Genomic DNA, 18,780 nt, shown 5'->3' with positions numbered 1-18,780 from the left:
TATATTGCACGCACCAATCGATTAGTGTAATTATTAGCTATTTATTAGAGTTATAACTAGTGTGTGTGTGTGTTTTGAAACGCGTGCTTTTTGTTTACCAATGTGTACGTCTAGGTATCTATGAATCATCAACGTTTTTATTGAATTTGGTGCACATCTACGGTATTCGTGAATTGTATCTTCGAAAGACATTTAGTAGTAAGCTCTATTTCAAAGTGAAAGAATCTTTAGTGAAATTTGTGCACATATAAATTTATTAATTTTGCTGATAGTCAATAAATTGTAAGTTTACAAATTTTTCATACTTTTTTTTATTAATTATAACTGAGATATTTTTCGGTAGCCCTTATATAATGTCGAATAATTCGTCTATTACCAAAACGAAAAGGAAAGCGATTTTTTTGGAACTTAAAATTCAAATTTTAGATCGTCTTGCAACTGGACAAGGGGCTACGTCTGTAGGAAAGCATTTTGGTGTACATGAAGCTACCATAAGAACTATTAAGAAAAATGAAGCTGCAATTAGGAAGTTGGTATGTTCTAGAACAAAAGTAAGTGTTAATTCATCATCATATACAAGAGATATTGTCAAGAAAAAAAATGGAAAAGGCTCTAGTAATATGGATAGAAGATGAGTCACAAAAAAGAGTACCAGTAGATGGAAATGCCATCAAGCAAACAGCACTAAGAATTTACAGACAGATTAAAGAAAAGGAGCCAAGCACTACATCTCAGTTAAACAGAAAGTATGAATTTTCTGCGAGTACAGGTTGGATGATAGGGTTTCTTAAAAGGAATGCTCTTCCTAATATAAAAATTAAAGGTGAAACTGCATCTGCAGATGAACCGGCCACTAAAGTATTCCCGCAGGAACTTGCAAAAATTATTGAAGACGGAGGATACACTCCTGATCAAGTGTGGAATGCAGATGAAACTGGTTTCTTCTGGAAACGAATGCCGAACAGAACGTATGTAGCCAAATCGCAGAAAACTGCTGGTGGTTTTAAGGTAGCTAAGGATCGTGTGACCTTGTTATTTTCCTCCAACGCTTCAGGAGATCGTATGTTGAAACCACTGCTGGTAAATCGAGCCCTAAACCCACGTTCAATGAAAGGTGTAGATATCAATAAACTGCCTGAATTTGTTCGTAAAAACCGGTGAAACATCAGCACCAGAGGAGACTCGTGCTGATTTTTCTCAAGAGATCACAGAAAGAATTTCATAATAGAGGAAGAAGACCATGTCCACAACATTTCTAGTGATATTCCAGTCGTACGCAAATGTATGCGCCATTTATTATCAGAAAGTGAAAATGAATAAAATCTTGTTATGTGTAAAACAGATTTTTTTTGTTCATGAAGAATTTTTTTCATTTCATATGCATACAAATTTACTTTAATACATTTTCATTACATATTATTACATGTGTATTTTGTTGAAATAAAATAATAAGCTTAAAACGAATATTTTTATGTGTTTTTTTTTAATTATTTTTACTGATTTTTTAGATCCGGAACCAATCGTCTTTCCTTCTATAAATACAATGTCTTTTTTTACACGAATTTTTTTTACACGTATTTTTCAGGAACGTATCTATCGTGTAAAAACAGAATTAGGTGTACATTAAATTACTAAGCCAGTGAATGTACAGGGAGACAAACACTACAACACCTCTAAAAACTAATTGCTTGAGAATGCTATCATATATAAAATATCTCTGATAAAGTCTGAAAATTAATAAATATTAACAAGGTTTTTTGTACTTGATTAATTTCTCTATAGTTAAGTTATATGCATGATTTATGTAAATTTAACTTAAAATATAAACAATATATTAATGCATTACAAGTTATGAGTGTTCCAGTAGTCATTTCACAGTTAAAAAAAATAAATAAATAAAATTTAAAAAAATTATAAAAGCTTTCTCAATAATGCACTCACTTGACCATTTCTAAGCTAACTTTTCCTCTCTCCATCATATCTACAAGACGCCCTGGGGTAGCCACAAGCAAATGGCATCCACGATCAAGATCCTTCATCTGTTGAACAGGGTCTGCACCACCATAAACCACGCATGGACGCACCCTTGAACGATAAGCAAACTTACAAGCCTCATCATGTATCTGGCATGCCAATTCTCTTGTAGGTGAAAGAACAAGGGCTAACGGATACTGTTTCAATCTTGAAGGATGTCGTGGAGGCTAGAATAATAGGTCTGGTTCAGGTTAATAGAAAAATAAAGGTCTGATAATTTAAATAATCAAAGGCCAAAGAATGAAAATTGCGAATAAAAAGTAGATATTTAACTACTTTTAACAAATTTATCTTAGAAAACAAATAATAAATGCATAAATCCACATTATTAGATATTCTAATTTTTGACCAAATTGCTGGTTGAGATGTTACAATCTTTGCCTTTTACATGTTTTACAATATTTGATGTCAGTAATTCTGACAACTATATCCGACAGCAAACAGAACAATGCTTTGTATTGTCTTCTGTACATCTATTTAAAAGTAGATTTGGCTACTGTTAAACACAATATAGTAAATCCCAACATACACCGGAGACACGTTCCAGGACTTCTTACATAAGTCGAGTTTTATGTAACTCGGGAATGACTTATTAGTCATTCTCAAGTTAATAAAAATATACAAAAACCACATAATATCCTCCGAAGAATGAAGAAAAATAGTTATTTATATATATATATATATAGAAAAATAGTCATATTTTTAATTAGTTCAAGTAGCCAGAGTGGCATATAAGAAAAGTAAACATAAAAGGAAGAAAAAAAAAAACACTTTACTGTACTGTAAAAACTAAAAACTGATATGTATTTTGTAGCCTTCGTTATTATAGTTTACTTCACCGCTTCTTGTATTCTGTCGTTGTCCTTTATTATTGTGTTCACTGTTGACTCTGACAAATCTAAATTCTGTGCGATACTTGTTAATATTTGACCATTTCATACATCATTATTTTCATTTTCTGATCCAAATCTATTGCCTTCTTTTTTTTTTTTTGTAGATTTACTAGTACCGCTGTTGCTTGTTCTTTTAGTCGGCACTATGATTATGGTCAAAATGAAATTTCCTGTAAAGGACTTCACAGGTTAAGGCGGAAACACACTATTATCACCTCGTGCGAGCTAACATTTTACAGAAGCACATTTCTGGAGGTCACTACCATAAAACAATAAAACAATTTACAGTTTATTGGGGTTTTCTGTTAGTGCAATTCATTATAAACTTGATCTTATTGCATTTGCAATAATACTGATAGCTGGAATTCTGTGTATTTTTAGGTTATTATGGTGAAACATGCCTCCTTCACTGAAACTTCAGTCATATAAAAAATAAAATTTCAGAACCTTCTCTTCATTCCTATTTTTAAGCTTGTCACTCTGCATGTTACTAGTGAAATTTGTGCATGCTGTGTTTGTTGTTTACTGATTGCTTATTATTATTTTTACTGTTTTAAATTTTAAATTCTAAAAAAAAAAAACCCCACTTTCCGTAAGATTGAAGTTACGTAACTAGGGGACTTACTGTAATCAATAAAAGCAAAGTTTGTGTTCTAATGCCCAATTCAGTTTGTGGGGGAAGGCATTTTATAAATGGTATACCATAGGAGACACAAAACCATTATTTTAAAGGTGATGTGCACACACATTTCATTTTTAATATTTAGGAATAACAAAACACAAGGAATTTAGTTATATCACTGGATAAGAAGGAAAAAAAAAAACCAATACTGAAATAGTATCCGATATATATAAAATAAATAAATTTTCTGTTTATACTCCGGCACGACAACCAAATCAGTAGAGAGTTTACAATAAATCGTCAATATAAATATTTATCGTATTTAGTAGTCACAGGCTTGAACCTCGGTCCACACAAGGAACGCGTGCTATGCACTCTCGCTCCTGACCACTGGGCTACGTCAGGCCTATATATATTGTTTTTATAAAAGATGCAGAGTTAGAGATGCATTCAAATAGTTTTAAAGAGCAAGAGCTAATCCCCACCTTGCAAAATAATAAGAAATACGCGACATACAATGGAATGGAAAATGAATGCATATCAACATTGGAAAATAACAATTGCATTATTTTCACCTCTGAAAGTCATTTATAGAACAAGAGAAACAATTCATTTTATGTATATATTTAGAATTAGTGTTAGCAAATAATGCAAGAAACCAAGCTTATATAGCATCAGCAAAAAAAAAAAAAAAAAAAACACAAAAAAAAAAAAAAAAAAAACACCACCACCAACATACTACTTAAATCATCTGTCCATCCCCTCTAATAGTTGGTCTAGTTCTTTTCTGAATTTATTTAGACTACCTACTTCCACAACACCGGATGGACATTTGTTCCAAAGAAACAAATACCCATTGGCTGAAGGTATATTTTCCAAATCTATTCTGCAATTATCCTTCCTCAAATTGAATTTAGGCTCACTCACATTTAGTCTGAACTTATTCAATCAATCCTTCAAACACCTCACTCAGATCTCCTCGCAGGTGCCTAGTCTCCAGATGCTGCAATTTTCAGAACTGAAGACTTTCTTGGTACTTGTTATTAAATTTATTAAAATAAATAATAACAAATAGAAAACTTAGACATAACCAGACATTATATCCTTCTTCTCCCAGGTGCCTCCATAGCCAGGTGGGCAGGAGCAGCAGTGCATAGCACACACTTCTTGATTAGACCGGGGTTCGAGCCCATGACCACCAAATACAGAGGATGCGAAAAGGTTAGAGAATGACCACTGCACATCCCGGAGCAATATGGCCTTAGTTGCTAATATTCCTAAAAACCAAATAACAACAATATATTCTTTCAGATCTTTGATTGTGGAAAGTACTGAGATGAAAGAAAAACTGATAAGCTATTGGCAATGCCTACAGCATTTTTTGCCTCAATTTCAGTGGGGCAGTATCGATGTTGGTGACATGGATAAAATCCATTGTTTTGGTCAGATGTTCTGGAGGGTATGATTTGATTGGACTGATGGGATAGAGGAAGAAGCATCTCTAGACACCCCACAGGTCATGATGGCCGAGGAACAAACTGGAAACCATATGCAAGTCACGTAGGTGGAGATAGTTTTTACCCCCCCCCCCTCCTTTCCAGTATACTTTTCTCATCATTTTTGGGGCATATCCAAGTTGTCCGGAAAAAGTACCGCATTTTATGCAAACTTTGACATTATACTCTCACTTCATTGATGTCACATTAATGAAAATCCAAAACAACATTGGTCCCAGAAACAATGCTAGGGAAGGTTACACTTCAAACTTTACACTAATCTGAAAAATAACTATTAATCACAACCCTCTGACTCCTACTCTGAAGCCACCCTGCAATGCATCTCAGAATTTTGCCTGCAATCCCAATAAGATTTATACCATGCAGTAACCTTTCATAAAGAATCAAGTCATTCTTTGCTAAAATCCAAACAAAATGTTGAAATTATTTCCTATTCACCTCATTAGTGCACAAAAACAGTAGTACATTAGTTAAACATGACGTTCCCTTAACAACTGAAGTTTAACATTGACAAATGTAAAGTACTGCATATGGGTAGGAGTAACCCTCAGAGTAATATACCAACTGGGTGGTATTACACTAACAGTGGAGAATGAAAAGGAGCTGGGAGTAATTGTGCAGTCAGATATGAAGTTTTCTGAGCATAGTAGACAGGCTGCAAGAGTAGGTCAGTGTCATGACAATGATATACAGGAATTTTACTAGCAGGGACAAGGACAGGGACCTGTATGCATACTGAGTACTGCATACAGGTCTGGAGGCCTCATTTTAGGAAGGATGTAGAGCTGCTGGAACGAGTACAGAGAAGAGCAACGAGACTGGCAAATGGAACAAAGGGTTGCTGTTAACAAGAAAGGCAAATTGCAGTGTCTGGAGACTGGGCACCTGCGAGCTGATCTGATTGAGGTGTATTAGGCCTTGAATGGTTTGAACAAGATCAATGCTGATGGGATTCTCCCTCTTGCCCAGATGAGTAATCCGAGGGGACATAAATTCAAATTGAGGAAAGACAATTGTAGAATAGATGTGCGGAAATTTTGCCCTTAGCCAGCGGGTGGTTCATAGTTGGAACAAACTTCCAGCTGTTGTAGTGGAGGTCAACAACTTAAATAACTTCTAGATAAACATTCAGAGTGAATGAATGGGTGAAATGGGAAGGGTTTTTTTTTGCTGATGTTATATAAGCTTGCTTTCTTGCATCATATGCCTCTACTAATGCTAAAATTGTATTATCCTTTAGAATTCCATTTTCTATCTGATTATGTCCCTGTACTGAACTTTTGATCACAGCTTCAAAATTCTCTACCAGTGAAGTCAGACTGACTAGTCTAGTTACCCATTTCACTCTTAGAACTACCTTTATGTACTAGAGATAGATTGGCACTTGTCTGATCAAAAGAAATGTCTCCCCAATCAATAGATTGTCTCAAAATTATAAGGTAGAGTAAAACCAGCAATGGGCACCACGACCATGGACCAGCAAAATGCAGTGTTCAGGGCACACTAGAGCATAAAATGCATCACGTGCACTAATCGCACTACTAGAAGTGCAAGTGTGGGAAGCACCTCTGGTGGAAAGTATAATAAAGGATGCATTTCAAATCATGACAACTTTAAATCAGATGTTTTAAATAATAATAATAATAAAGTATTATTATTATTAGTAAAATAAAATAATTTTATTGTGGCTGAGGCTTATATTATTTAAACAACAATTCTCCAAAATTGGTTACAGTCAGACAGGCAGTGAATATGTTAGGGCAGAATATTCACTGCCTGTCTGACGCATCTATACAAAGATGATTTTTAATCTATCTGGATAAAGTATTCTTCAGATTACAGTGACCAAGTATGGAAACATCACCAAAAAAAGACATCAAGCTTCTTGGAAGGGTCTAAAGTTGGCTGAGATCACCTTTTTGCCAATCTCATTCCGGTGAGATCAGTAAAAGGACACTCATACAAGGAAAGACTTCAAATATGTGGGCTGCAGAGCTTGGAAACTAGATACCTTAGAGCAGCAGTGGTTCCCAATCTTTTGTCACACTTTAAGTTAAAGATGAATATTAATGGCACACCAAAATAGTGACTGCCATCAAATGGAAATTTTCCTAATCTCAAGGCATACTTGAAAAGGGTTGCGGCACAACCAATTGGGAACCACTGCCTTAGAGATTTGCTTGAAGTGTAATAAGTGGGGTGACCAACTCTTGATCAGCCAATTTCGGGATAGACCATAAATTTGCCGTCGGGTCGTTGTTTGACCATTTTGACCCCAGTCCTGGTACACTTCAACTACGGCGGCTCTCAAACACCCCATCAGTTCAGTCGTTTGGGAAATCGAGGCACCTGCTCGTCGAGCACCCACAATCTGTCCTTTATCAAAGTCCAATAAATCCTTTCGTTTACCCATCACGCTCAGAATTTTACTATCTACTGAACCACTGACACCTTATCTATGCCACACAGGTTGACTAACTGCACACTCTCATACAGGCCTGACGTAGCCCAGTGGTCAGGAGCGAGAGTGCATAGCACGCGTTCCTTGAGTAGACCGGGGTTCAAGCCCGTGACTACTAAATACGATAAATATTTGTATTGAAGATTTATTGTAAACTCTGCTGACTTGGTTGTCGTGCCGGAGTATAAACAGAAAAATTATTTTATTATTTTACCTTACGTGGTCAACAGGCAACATTTAATTTTCATAGGGGTGGCCATAATTCAATGGTCACTCAGTGTATGTAATCTTTTTGTGCTGCTGAAAAAATATTTTACTACTTATATATATATATATATATATATATATATATCCATTTTTTTTTTTTTTTTTTTGTGATATTTTGAACAATAAGTTGAACTCTCCAAATAGGCCTCTGGGGTTGGGTATATTCATAATATAATTTTAAGTATTTTTCACCAACCGTATGTTGAAATGACGAAATAAAACGAAAGCCAAAATTTTGATAACTTTATAATTAAGCTTACAATAAATTACTATTTACAGTGAATATAAAACAAATTAAAATATCATAAAATACAGCAAAATATACCAGGTTAAAAGCGATAAAATATCTGAAGCTTTCAAAGGCTCAGCCTTCTTTCTCAACAGTACACTTTTTTACTTTACAGTGCAACTTTAAATACCCGCAGGTTCACGGCACATGCCACGTGATTTGATGGCATGTGCACTGTTCTTGTGCGTGTCGGAATGCGCCAGGTGGATTCCTTATCGCGATAAGGAATGTAGACTATGGAAAATCCGCCGTGGCCGAACACTTTTGAGAGAAGCAACACCATATCTCCCCGAACGAAGCAGTTATCATTGACTGGGCACATAGGTTTTGAAACCACAAGTGGCTCGAGAGCAATATTAATAGAGACAGGTGTATGTGCATCCATCCCCTCTTTGAGGCAGTGATCCTCAGAGGGGATGAACGTTTCCACCTGACACGCTCCAGGGCCACTTCCGGTTCCGAAACGCATGAGAACAGTGCATGTGCCATCAAATCACGTTAATGAATCTGCAGGTATTTAAAGTTGCACTGTAAAGTAAAAAAGCGTACTGTTGAGAAAGAAGGCTGAGCCTTTGAAAGCTTCAGATATTTTATCGCTTTTAACCTGGTATATTTTACTGTATTTTATGATATTTTAATTTTGTTTTATATTCACTGTAAATAGTAATTTATTGTAAGCTTAATTATAAAGTTATCAAAATTTTGGCTTTCGTTTTATTTCGTCATTTCAACATACGGTTGGTGAAAAATACTTAAAATTATATAATAAGTTGAACTGAATGTACTTTGATTACTAAAATAATATTAAAGAATTTTAAATTCTTTTGTAGTGATACTTATTATTAACAAGTTGAACTGATTGTAACACTATGTAATCTTTTTTTATGCCGAAAATTTATTTTGTGACCTATTTATATTTTTTGTTTTTATGATATATTTAACAATACTTTGAACTGGTTGTACTGTGATTAGAATAATAAAATTTTTAATTATTTTTGTAACCCCTTTCTAGTAGAGGGCAGTCTTATGAAAGTTTGCACACGGGCGGCTGACACACATGCCCCACCCACTTTTTCTTACTACTGAATACAACATAAATTGTCAAACTAATAGAGCAAAGTTATCTGCGAAGAGATCTAACCCTCCTAAACAACTAGAGTTCATTCATTTATTTATTTATGAAATATTCATTTCATAAATATCGTGGTTTCAGTTCTAATCTCAATGATGTCCATTTCCACTTAGTCTGCCAAACCCCATGTACTTTTTCTGACAGAACCAAAGTTATCAGTCGATACAACCACTGCTTTTTTCAGTTGCCCAAATTATTCACTGTACGATACCTTTCGCTTCAAAGGTGGTACTTGTGCATATGTCCATTCCGATATTACCTGTCAGAGACTTGGTAACTTGGAATCTCCTGTTTTAGATCTTCTTTGGCTTAAAATCTCTCTACCTCATTCTGTAAAATTCATCTGTTGTCTCTACCATTCTTCCAACTCCACTAATCACTTGGAGCTCTGACTTCCTCTCTTTGCAACTTGACTTTCTCTAGTCCAACTTTTCTAACAGTGAGGTAATTTTCCTTGGTGATTTTAATGTTCATAACTCCAGCGTTTTATAGTCACACAGACCCAGCTAGTCAAGATGCTGAGGCTTTTGCAATTACTTGCACAGATTGTTCATTTACCTACCAGAATACCAGACAATCCAACCACACAGCCAACACTCTTGACACTTATCTCACAACCAACTCTTCTAAGTACAGTCAAAATGTGTGGTCCATTAGGCACCTCAGGGTTATTCCCGACCTCATGTTGTTTGGCATTACAAGAATGCTGAATGGGATGACCTGCAAGAATTCTCTTCTTTTCCTTGGTTGGATTACTGTTTGAAAACTCTTGATGTCAATGTTTGATCAGATAGTATCAGTGAAATTATTCTTGCAGGAATGGAATCCTTTATTCCACACTCTACCTTAAATTCTCATTCTTTATCTAATCCTTGGTTTTCCAATAAATGTGCTAAGGCTGTTCAAGAAAAGAATGTTGCATGTCGTAACTGGCTTGTTTCCAATTCGTCAGTTTCATTTTCTGCGTACACCAGAGCCCGCAACAATTGTAAAGCAGTTATTAATCAGTCCAAACCAGAATTTGAACAGGCTAAGAGTAGAAAACTTGCTTCTTGCCCTTAATGGCAGCCAAGCATTCTGGTCTCTTGCCAATGTTATTGGCCGCAACTTTTCCCCATCTCTGCTCCCACCTCTAACAAAACCAGATGGTTCTATTGTCACTTCAGCCAAGGATAAATCTGATCTGCTAGCATCCCATTTGTCTTCCAATTCATGTATTAAGGACCTTGGTAAAACACCACCCACCATTTCCAGCAAGCTCCATTCAATGCCTCTTGTGGTTTTCCATCAAAAGGATGTCAGAAGGATTTTCACCAATCTTGATGCTAAGAAACTCCAGGTCCTGATGGTATTTCTCCAGTTATTCTCAAAACCTGCACTCCTGAACTTACTCCTGTTCTTTGCCGACATTTTTCACTTTCTTATTCCAAAGGTGTTTTTCCTTCTGCCTGGAAATCTGCTCATATCTAGCCAGTTCCAAAAAAAGGGCGACAAATCCCTCCCATCCAATTACCTCAACTCTTTCTAAAGTAATGGAAAAATCAATTAACCGCCAACTCTTAAACTATCTAGAAACCCACCGTCTGATCAACGATTGACAGTATAGATTCCATCAGTGTCGATCCACTGGTGATATTCTAGCTTATGTTACCCATTTATGGACTAATTCAATGGAAAGGTTCGGTGAAACACAAGTAGTTGCTCTTGACATCTCAAAGGCTTTTGATCGTGTTTGGCATAAAGGTCTTCTAAACAAGCTTCCATCTTATGGTTTGCCAACTGTTTTTAGTAATTGGTTATCCAATTCTCTCTCTGACCGCTCACTGAGGGTGATAATAGATGGCTATCTAAGTTCTAACTTCTCCACTAATGCTGGTGTCCCTCAAGGTTCAGTTCTTTCCTCCCTCTTTATTAATGATCTTCTTCCATTGACCGGAAATCCTATCCATAGTTTTGCTGATGATAGCACATTGCATTCCTCTTCTCGAATATCCACTACCAGTTCCTTAAATGCCGATGTCCTGGTAATCCTCCAGTGGGGCAATGACAACAATGACAACTTATTTGATTTTAATACTTCTAAAACTCCATCCTGCCTTATATCACACAAAAAGGTTCTTCTGCCCCTATGCTCATCTTCGGTGACACTCCAATTTTTAGGCAAGATGATATATATCTTTCGAGGATTACTCTGACTTCTAATCTCTCTTGGCACAAGCACATTACAAATATTGCTTCCTCTGCATCTAAAAAACTTGGTTTTCTCTCTGGCTCTCGGCGTTACTTTTCTTCCAAACAGCTGTTCACTATGTACAAATCGCAAATTCGCCCTACCATGGAATACTGTTCCTATATCTGGGGCAGTGCCCCCAAAACCTCTCTCAGGTTTCTAGATTCCATTCAGAAGAGAGCAGTTAGGCTAATTAATGACTCATCTCTAACAGAGTCCCTTTCACCTCTCCCTGGGTGATGAGACAGCTGATATCGCAGTATTGCTGGATAGTTCATTGTCTGGGTCTGCCATATGACTTGAGGCACAAGAGACATGTGCTTTTCCCAAGTTTGGGTTAAGATATTTCAAGAAGCAGTTATTTCCTTTAAAATTGGGCAATTTGCTATTATTTCAGCAGATGAGGTGAGGTGGCAACCCAACAAGTGTTGTTGGGTTGCCACCTCACCTCATCTGCTGCAGGTTGTGGGGCTGGGATTTCAATTTAAGAGCATACTGTATGGACAACTGTTTACATCGAAGAGACAGATGGTTCATTTGCTGCAACATAGAGGCTATGGACAGGAGATGTACAAAATGCTCTAGATTGCTTGGTGGTAGATTTGATCAAACCATCGAATTGCACTATCTCTAGCAGATGCATAAACCTAAAAGAATTTGGCTTCTGCCACCACTGGGATGTTTTTGTCTGAGCTTGAATTTGGGTTTTCAAATTCAAGTTCATCTGAGGATGAATTTGAATTTTCATCACAGAGAACTGTGATGAAAATCTGAACCCATTAGCTGATTTCCAGCTAACAGTCTCCCACTATGTAAGCAGGTTATCACGAGTAAGTAATCACTTCCATATAGGCTTTCCTCCATCTCCCAGGTAAGTGAAGGGAGGAGAGAAGGAGAGCACTAGAAAGATCAATGGAAGAAAAAGTACGGGTAAGCATGTCGTAGAAGGTGTTCATTCCCACATTTAGAAGAAGAGAGAGATCACCGGCAGTGATCATATGCCCTATCACTCGTACCCTTCCACTGATGTCAGCACTATCCCCTCACAGGGTAGTGTATGTCCATTAAAATCCCCAAGAGGGGTTGGGGGTTAACAACTGCACAAGATCAAGGTCTTTCTGGGGAATATCAATCTCAAATAGGCAAAAAAAAATAGAGCAGACGGTTAATAAAAACTCCACAATAAGGTGAATTGATACAGATTCTACGCTAAGTTGCAAATATTGAAAGATGGGTCTGATCGCCCACGAGGATACAGATTCCTCCAGGAGCAGGGCCATCTACAATTCTATGTTTATGAATAATAGTAATATTGCACTTTGTGGAGTCATCCTTTGCCTTTAGATAAGTCTCCTGTAAGTAGGCTGGTTAAAGCTTTTGCAGGAGTGGCTTTATTCAATATTTAAACGCATGCTTTAAGCTGCTCTAATTTTAGTTTATAAGCTTTGTTTTGAGAACTTCCATTAAGTAATATTATAATTGTAATATAACATCATTAAGCTTTGAGACTAAATGCACATTTCTTGTCATGAACTATGGCATCTTAAGTTTTTGCTAACTCTTTTATGGTCATTAATTGTTAAATATTAATATGAAGGCTTATTGAATATTTATTAAAAATATACATAACGTAAAGTGTTTATACAAAAGTATTTTTATATTATACTATTTTTTTTTTTACAATAGTGGTAAGGTTACTGAGTAAAGTTTATCCATTAACTGCATAAATCACTGAATTTTAATGTAAGAAACTTGTGATATTGAAAATAATAAAAATAAGTATCCCACTAGTATATCCTCAGATATGAACAGCTGCATGAAAACAACAAGACATTTCACATTTTTCTTTAAAAATCTTGCTACGATTACAAGAGCGGTTTTATTACTGTTTCTTTAATCTCTCTCCCTCAGTAACATTGTAAAAATTGTAGAGAGAATAAAGCACCATCACGCTTTTCACTAGAATTCATTAATTTTTTATTATCATTCAATTTTGTTAATTGTGAATAAGCGATAATTAAATATACTGGAAAAAATTATTTATTTAACAACCTTTATTATGGTTTGCTTAAACTCTTATGTTGTATAATATTTTATTAGAAAGTTACAACGTAGAAGTACCAGAAAGAATACAATCTCATACTAATCTATCTTAGAAATAAAGCATTCAGTAAATTTAAGAAATCAAGTTTGAAATTATATTTTGCAAGAAATTGATGACAGCATTACCTATAATTTCTCCCAGCTATATAATAAATTTTCAAAAAAAAAAAAAAAAAAAATTGCACAAGAATGTATTATTCAACATCATGGGGGGAAAAAAAGAAAAAAAAGGGGGGGGGGGAATTAGAACAAATACTACATCATAAAACCATAAATAAAAAGTTGAGCTGAAAAACCAATACCGGAGGAATATTCTTTGGTGGACCAGTTTCATATATCTGATTTAAAATGGGCACAAGAAAAGCAGCTGTCTTTCCAGATCCTGAAAATTACAGTAAAATCTATTATTAGAATCATTATTTTCACCAATTATTATTTCTACTATGCTAATGATTATCAGTTAGTGGAAATATATAACTACTACAATGACAGTTCTTGAGCTTCAGAAATTCTGCATATAGTTCACTAGAAAATAAATTCAACATGCAAAATTATATGCATTGGAAATGTGGAAGCTTATATTTTACCACTACTAGTACTGTTGTTAGCTATATTTGGGATTTTACTTTGGGATGTGTTCTGGGATCTCTGACTATTCTGCTGGGTAATGCCAGAAATGATTGGCCTGAAAATGCTGTCAGGGCAACCTTCACCTCTGTCATGGCAAAGTACTGCCATCTTGCATAAAGATGGTGCTACAATGTTCCCTCTTAATCAAGCTGGCAAGATCATCAATTTATGGTACGATCATCATCAGCTATTTTCAATCCCGTGCACGATGAAGGCCTCTCCAGTTGCTTCCGTTTTGTGCAATGGACATCCATTTACTACCCATGAACTCATGAATTTCACCTGTCCACTTCCATTGTTGTCTTCCAGGTTTTCTTCTAGCTCCTCTCGGGTACCATTGTTATTTTCTTATTCCATCTGTCATCAAGCTATGTGTCCTGCCCAAGACCATTTTAGTTCTTTAGTTTTGATAAGTATGTCCTTTACTTGAGTTTTTACCATAAATCCCAATTAAAAATAAGGGTCCAACAATGAAGTCACACTGTGCAGAGTTAACTGTGTAAAGTGAACTCTACAACAGTATGGATATGCTAGAACAGGGTTTCTTAACCAGAGGGAGAATTTAGAGTACAGGGAAATGGGGGACCACAGATTGACAGACTGAACTGTTGGAATATTGATCTTTCTACAAACTACAGGACATTACACTTTATTGGATATCACATATTAAATTAAAAATAAAGATAAATATTTCACATTTTTATCTTTTTGGAATGAACCTTTTGAGTCAGATAATCCTGGAAATGGGAAATGACATTCTGACATGTGGTGAAAAGGGTGCATGGGGCAAAAAAGGTTGAGAACTACTGTGATAGAACTTTCAGGGTGGCAGGTGGGAAGCACTACTATACTCTTGAAGAACAGGATCCTCCATATGTAGTGGAGACTATAGTTGAGAAGATCCAAAAGGAAGAAAAGAAGCCAATGTGCAAACAGAGGGGGAGATAAGTATGCCCACTGCACCACCTTTGCAGCACAGTAGCTTCCTTCACCTGGGATCGTGAAAAACGCAGTCAGCCACCCCTCCGACTATCATAATAAGTGCAACAGTTTCTTCAAATTTCCTTAGTGCTCTGAATATGTTATGCAATGAATATCATAGAGATTATGATGATACTCCAGTGCTGCCACAGCATTCCCTACAATAGGTATAATTTATCTTTACCATCTCAGCTATTTAAATGCCTGATAATGGCACGATCAAGCTGTAAACATAGGGGACAAACCCCGATTCATGGACAAAAATCTGTGTAGCAATTAGATGATAACAGAAGCATCCAAAGTGGCAAAATCGGAAAGTTTTGCACATTTCCAGGAGCACCTTTCCTGTGAACTCTGTATGAAATTTCATACAGAGCTTACAGAAACTATATGCCCACCACAACCAAGATATTCAACGTAAAAAAAAAAAATCAAAACTGGCATTGATTCTTATAGTCTTGTTATACCATTTTTCTTACAATGGTTATGCCATGGTTTGGAAAAATTAAACTATTACTACGTAACATTACTACAGCTATAACTAACACCATTGGTAAACATTCTCTACTTGCTTGAGCTTGGAGTTATTCCAGCTCATAAGAAGCCAGACGGACTGAGGTTTCTAGGGTAAAAGCTGACCTCACCAACTGTGGCTATCTAGCCCGTATGCTGGACAAGCACTCAACTACAAGCACAAGAGCTGCAACTTGCCCTCATGAGAGCAAAACAGTATCTACTGCTTATATCCCATATTACCAGGGCACTACAGACCAGATTTCTAGGATCTTATGCGAGTACCACATGAGGTGCTTACAACTTCCTGGTAGAAGTTTGTGATCTCTGGTCTTGAGAGTAATAACACCCATTGCCCCTCTCTTCAGCAGCAGTATATACCGGTTCACTTGACACGATTGTAGCAGCTGTTACGTGGGGGAAAGCTCCAGACTCCAGGACCACCTTGCAGAACACGATAGGTCCATCCGCCTAGGTGACCCTGTGCCCTCTGCAATCGCAGAACATTTCTGGTCAATTCAACACAACCTCAATCACAGCTTCGACAGCGAGGTGATCAACCAATCTCGGCACTACTGTCACTGCCTATGGTTAGAGCCCTAAACATATCTAGCTGTCACAAAGTTTTAAATTGCAGCAGACATACAAGGCTACACCCAATTTTGGAGTCTGTAGTGTTACAGAGCAAACGCTGGCAGTCATCCCATATATGCGCTGGGTACCAGCAACAATCACTTAATCTAACATAGTAAGTGATTGACCACTCTCACGTACATGTGCACACACTGCTTATTTAGTTTATTCCATTCCTAACGTTTTATGTTAGGTTTACATTTCTGTGTGTATGTAATTGCTGAGGAAGGAGTTCGTTACCACAAAAGCTTCTTTACTGTATTCACTGGTTCTATTGTAGTCTTCTTTTACAAACTATGGAAACCAGTGGCACAAGCCCATTCTCTTTTACATCGGCAAAGTTTGCAATACTGTCACAACCAAAAAACATTTGTACTACGAACACTTAAGACTTCATGCCACATTAGCAAGCAAGAAAGCAAACTCTTCAAACAGGCCTCTGAGGTTGGGTATATCCATACTGTGATTTTAGTGTTTTGCACCAACCTTGCGTAGAAGTAGAAATAAAAACACCAGGGAAACTAAACTTTTGATAACTGTATTTATAATAAATCAAAATACCCGCATCTACAATAAATTTAACTTTATAATAAACTCTACATATAAATTATTACAATCTGCTACATTACAATTAATAAAATGCATAAAAATATAGATTAAAACGATAAAAACCCGTAGCTTTCAAAGGCTCAGCCTTCTTCTTCAGCGGTAAATCTTGCTATGCAGTACAACTTTAAATATCAGCAGGCTAACGGTACTCCTCACGTGTTTCCATTCTCGTGTGCTTCGTTCTCTCGCGTTGTGGAACTGGAAGTGGCTCGAGTGGAAGCCACACGGAATCGTTCATCCCTTTTGAGGATAGTGGTCTCAAAGATGGGATGAATCCGCGTACCTCTATCCCTATTTATGTTAATGGTAGAACAAATCCGCAAACTCTCGAGCCACTTACGGTCCCAGAACTTATGCGCCCGATCGGTGATGATAGCATCGTCCGGAGAGATCTGGTGTTGTTTCTCCCAAAAATGCTCGGCCACGGCGGACTTGCCATATTCCGCATTTCTTATTGCCTTAGTGTGTTCCCCCAGACGATCTTTAAGACGGCGTTTCGTTTCCCCTACATAACACTCCCCACAATCCGGGCATCTAATGCTATATACGACCCCACTAGTGTTCTCTTTTTCAATGGGGTCTTTAACCTGAGACACGATTGTGCGCAGCCTCCGTCCTGGAAGCTGCACACACCGCGTCTGGTACTTTCTTAGTATTCTAGCTATATGATCAGTCAAACCCGGATAGTAGGGAATGTATGCAGTGGCTATCAGTGTAAATGGCTCGCCTCTCCTCTGATTTCCTTTAACATATTTCTCTATAATCCTCCGGGGGTAACCACATTTTGCAAGATCCGTCGCGACCCGTTCATACTCTAATTTTCTATCATCGGAGGCACTGCAATGTGATTTTGCTCTCTCAACTAAAGCTCTTACCACACTGTTCTTATGATGGTTGGATTGGGCTGAGCTGTAATGCGAATACTGCCCTTTACACATGGACTTCCTATATACCCTAGTCCTCAGCTGTCGACCTTCTCTACAGACCAACACATCTAGGAACGGCAAAACTCCTCCTTCTTCCACCTCCGATGTAAATTGTATGAATGGGGAGAAGCCATTTAAGCTGTTCAACACTTGATCCTCACTCCCCTTTCGAATGATTGAAAACGTATCATCCACATACCTTTTCCAGGGGCGCATAGGGAGAACACTAGCACTAAATATTCTGGCCTCGAGCTCCTCCATAGCTAAATTGGCTATAATTGCGCTGATGGGGGAGCCCATGGCTGCACCATTAACCTGTTTATACATAGTATTACCAAACACCATAGTGGTACTTGAGAGGCATAACTCTATTCCTTTCTCAATATCCTCTAGCTTTAGCTGTGTTCTAGTACTTAGGGTGGTGTCCCTCTGTAATGCCAAGCGTGCACACCACACCCCATGATCAATCGGAATACATGTAAATAGCGATTTCACGTCGAAAGAAATCATGATCTCATTTTCTTCTATGGGTTGTCTTCTAATAAACTGCACAAAGTCTTTACTATCTTTAATACTGTATTCTGAAAGTCCCACTAGTGGGGATAATAATTTGGCTAAGAAACCAGAAAGTGCATAGGTTGGACTGCCTATAAATGAGACTATGGGTCTAAGCGGCACATCTACTTTGTGAATTTTAGGCAAGCCATAAAATCTTGGCATTTGGCTACCTGTAGCGCGCAACGTCCAATACTGTTCCTTAGAAATTTTGTTGGACTTAAGCCAACCCTGTACCATACCGTTCACTTGGCGTTCCAGGCTAAGAAGAGGACTTTTCTGAATAACTTTATAAGTCATCTGATCTTCCAATAAACACAACGCTTTACTTCTATATGCTTCCTTATCAAGAACCACAGTTGCTCTACCCTTGTCCGCGGGTAGG

At 37.1% G+C, this 18,780-nt stretch overlaps 1 protein-coding gene across 3 annotated transcripts in view; it reads right to left on the bottom strand.

The window, feature by feature from the left end:
• Nucleotides 1-18,780, bottom strand: part of bel (ATP-dependent RNA helicase bel) — a 277,696-nt gene that overhangs the window by 91,377 nt on the left and 167,539 nt on the right. For all 3 annotated transcript variants that reach the window (XM_090377286.1, XM_090377294.1, XM_090377300.1), the window contains 2 exons: nt 13,851-13,930; nt 1,942-2,201 (listed from right to left, as the gene is read on the bottom strand). In XM_090377286.1, the coding sequence (XP_090233412.1) occupies nt 1,942-2,201; nt 13,851-13,930 (340 nt within the window). The remainder of the gene's footprint in view (nt 1-1,941; nt 2,202-13,850; nt 13,931-18,780) is intronic.

Source organism: Mastigoproctus giganteus, chromosome 1 (genome assembly GCF_048544385.1).
Source record: "Mastigoproctus giganteus isolate SK-2022 chromosome 1, ASM4854438v1, whole genome shotgun sequence".
NCBI classification, from domain to species: domain Eukaryota; kingdom Metazoa; phylum Arthropoda; class Arachnida; order Uropygi; family Thelyphonidae; genus Mastigoproctus; species Mastigoproctus giganteus.
Note: the sequence above shows the minus strand (reverse complement) of the source record. Positions and strands in the feature narration are given on the sequence as shown.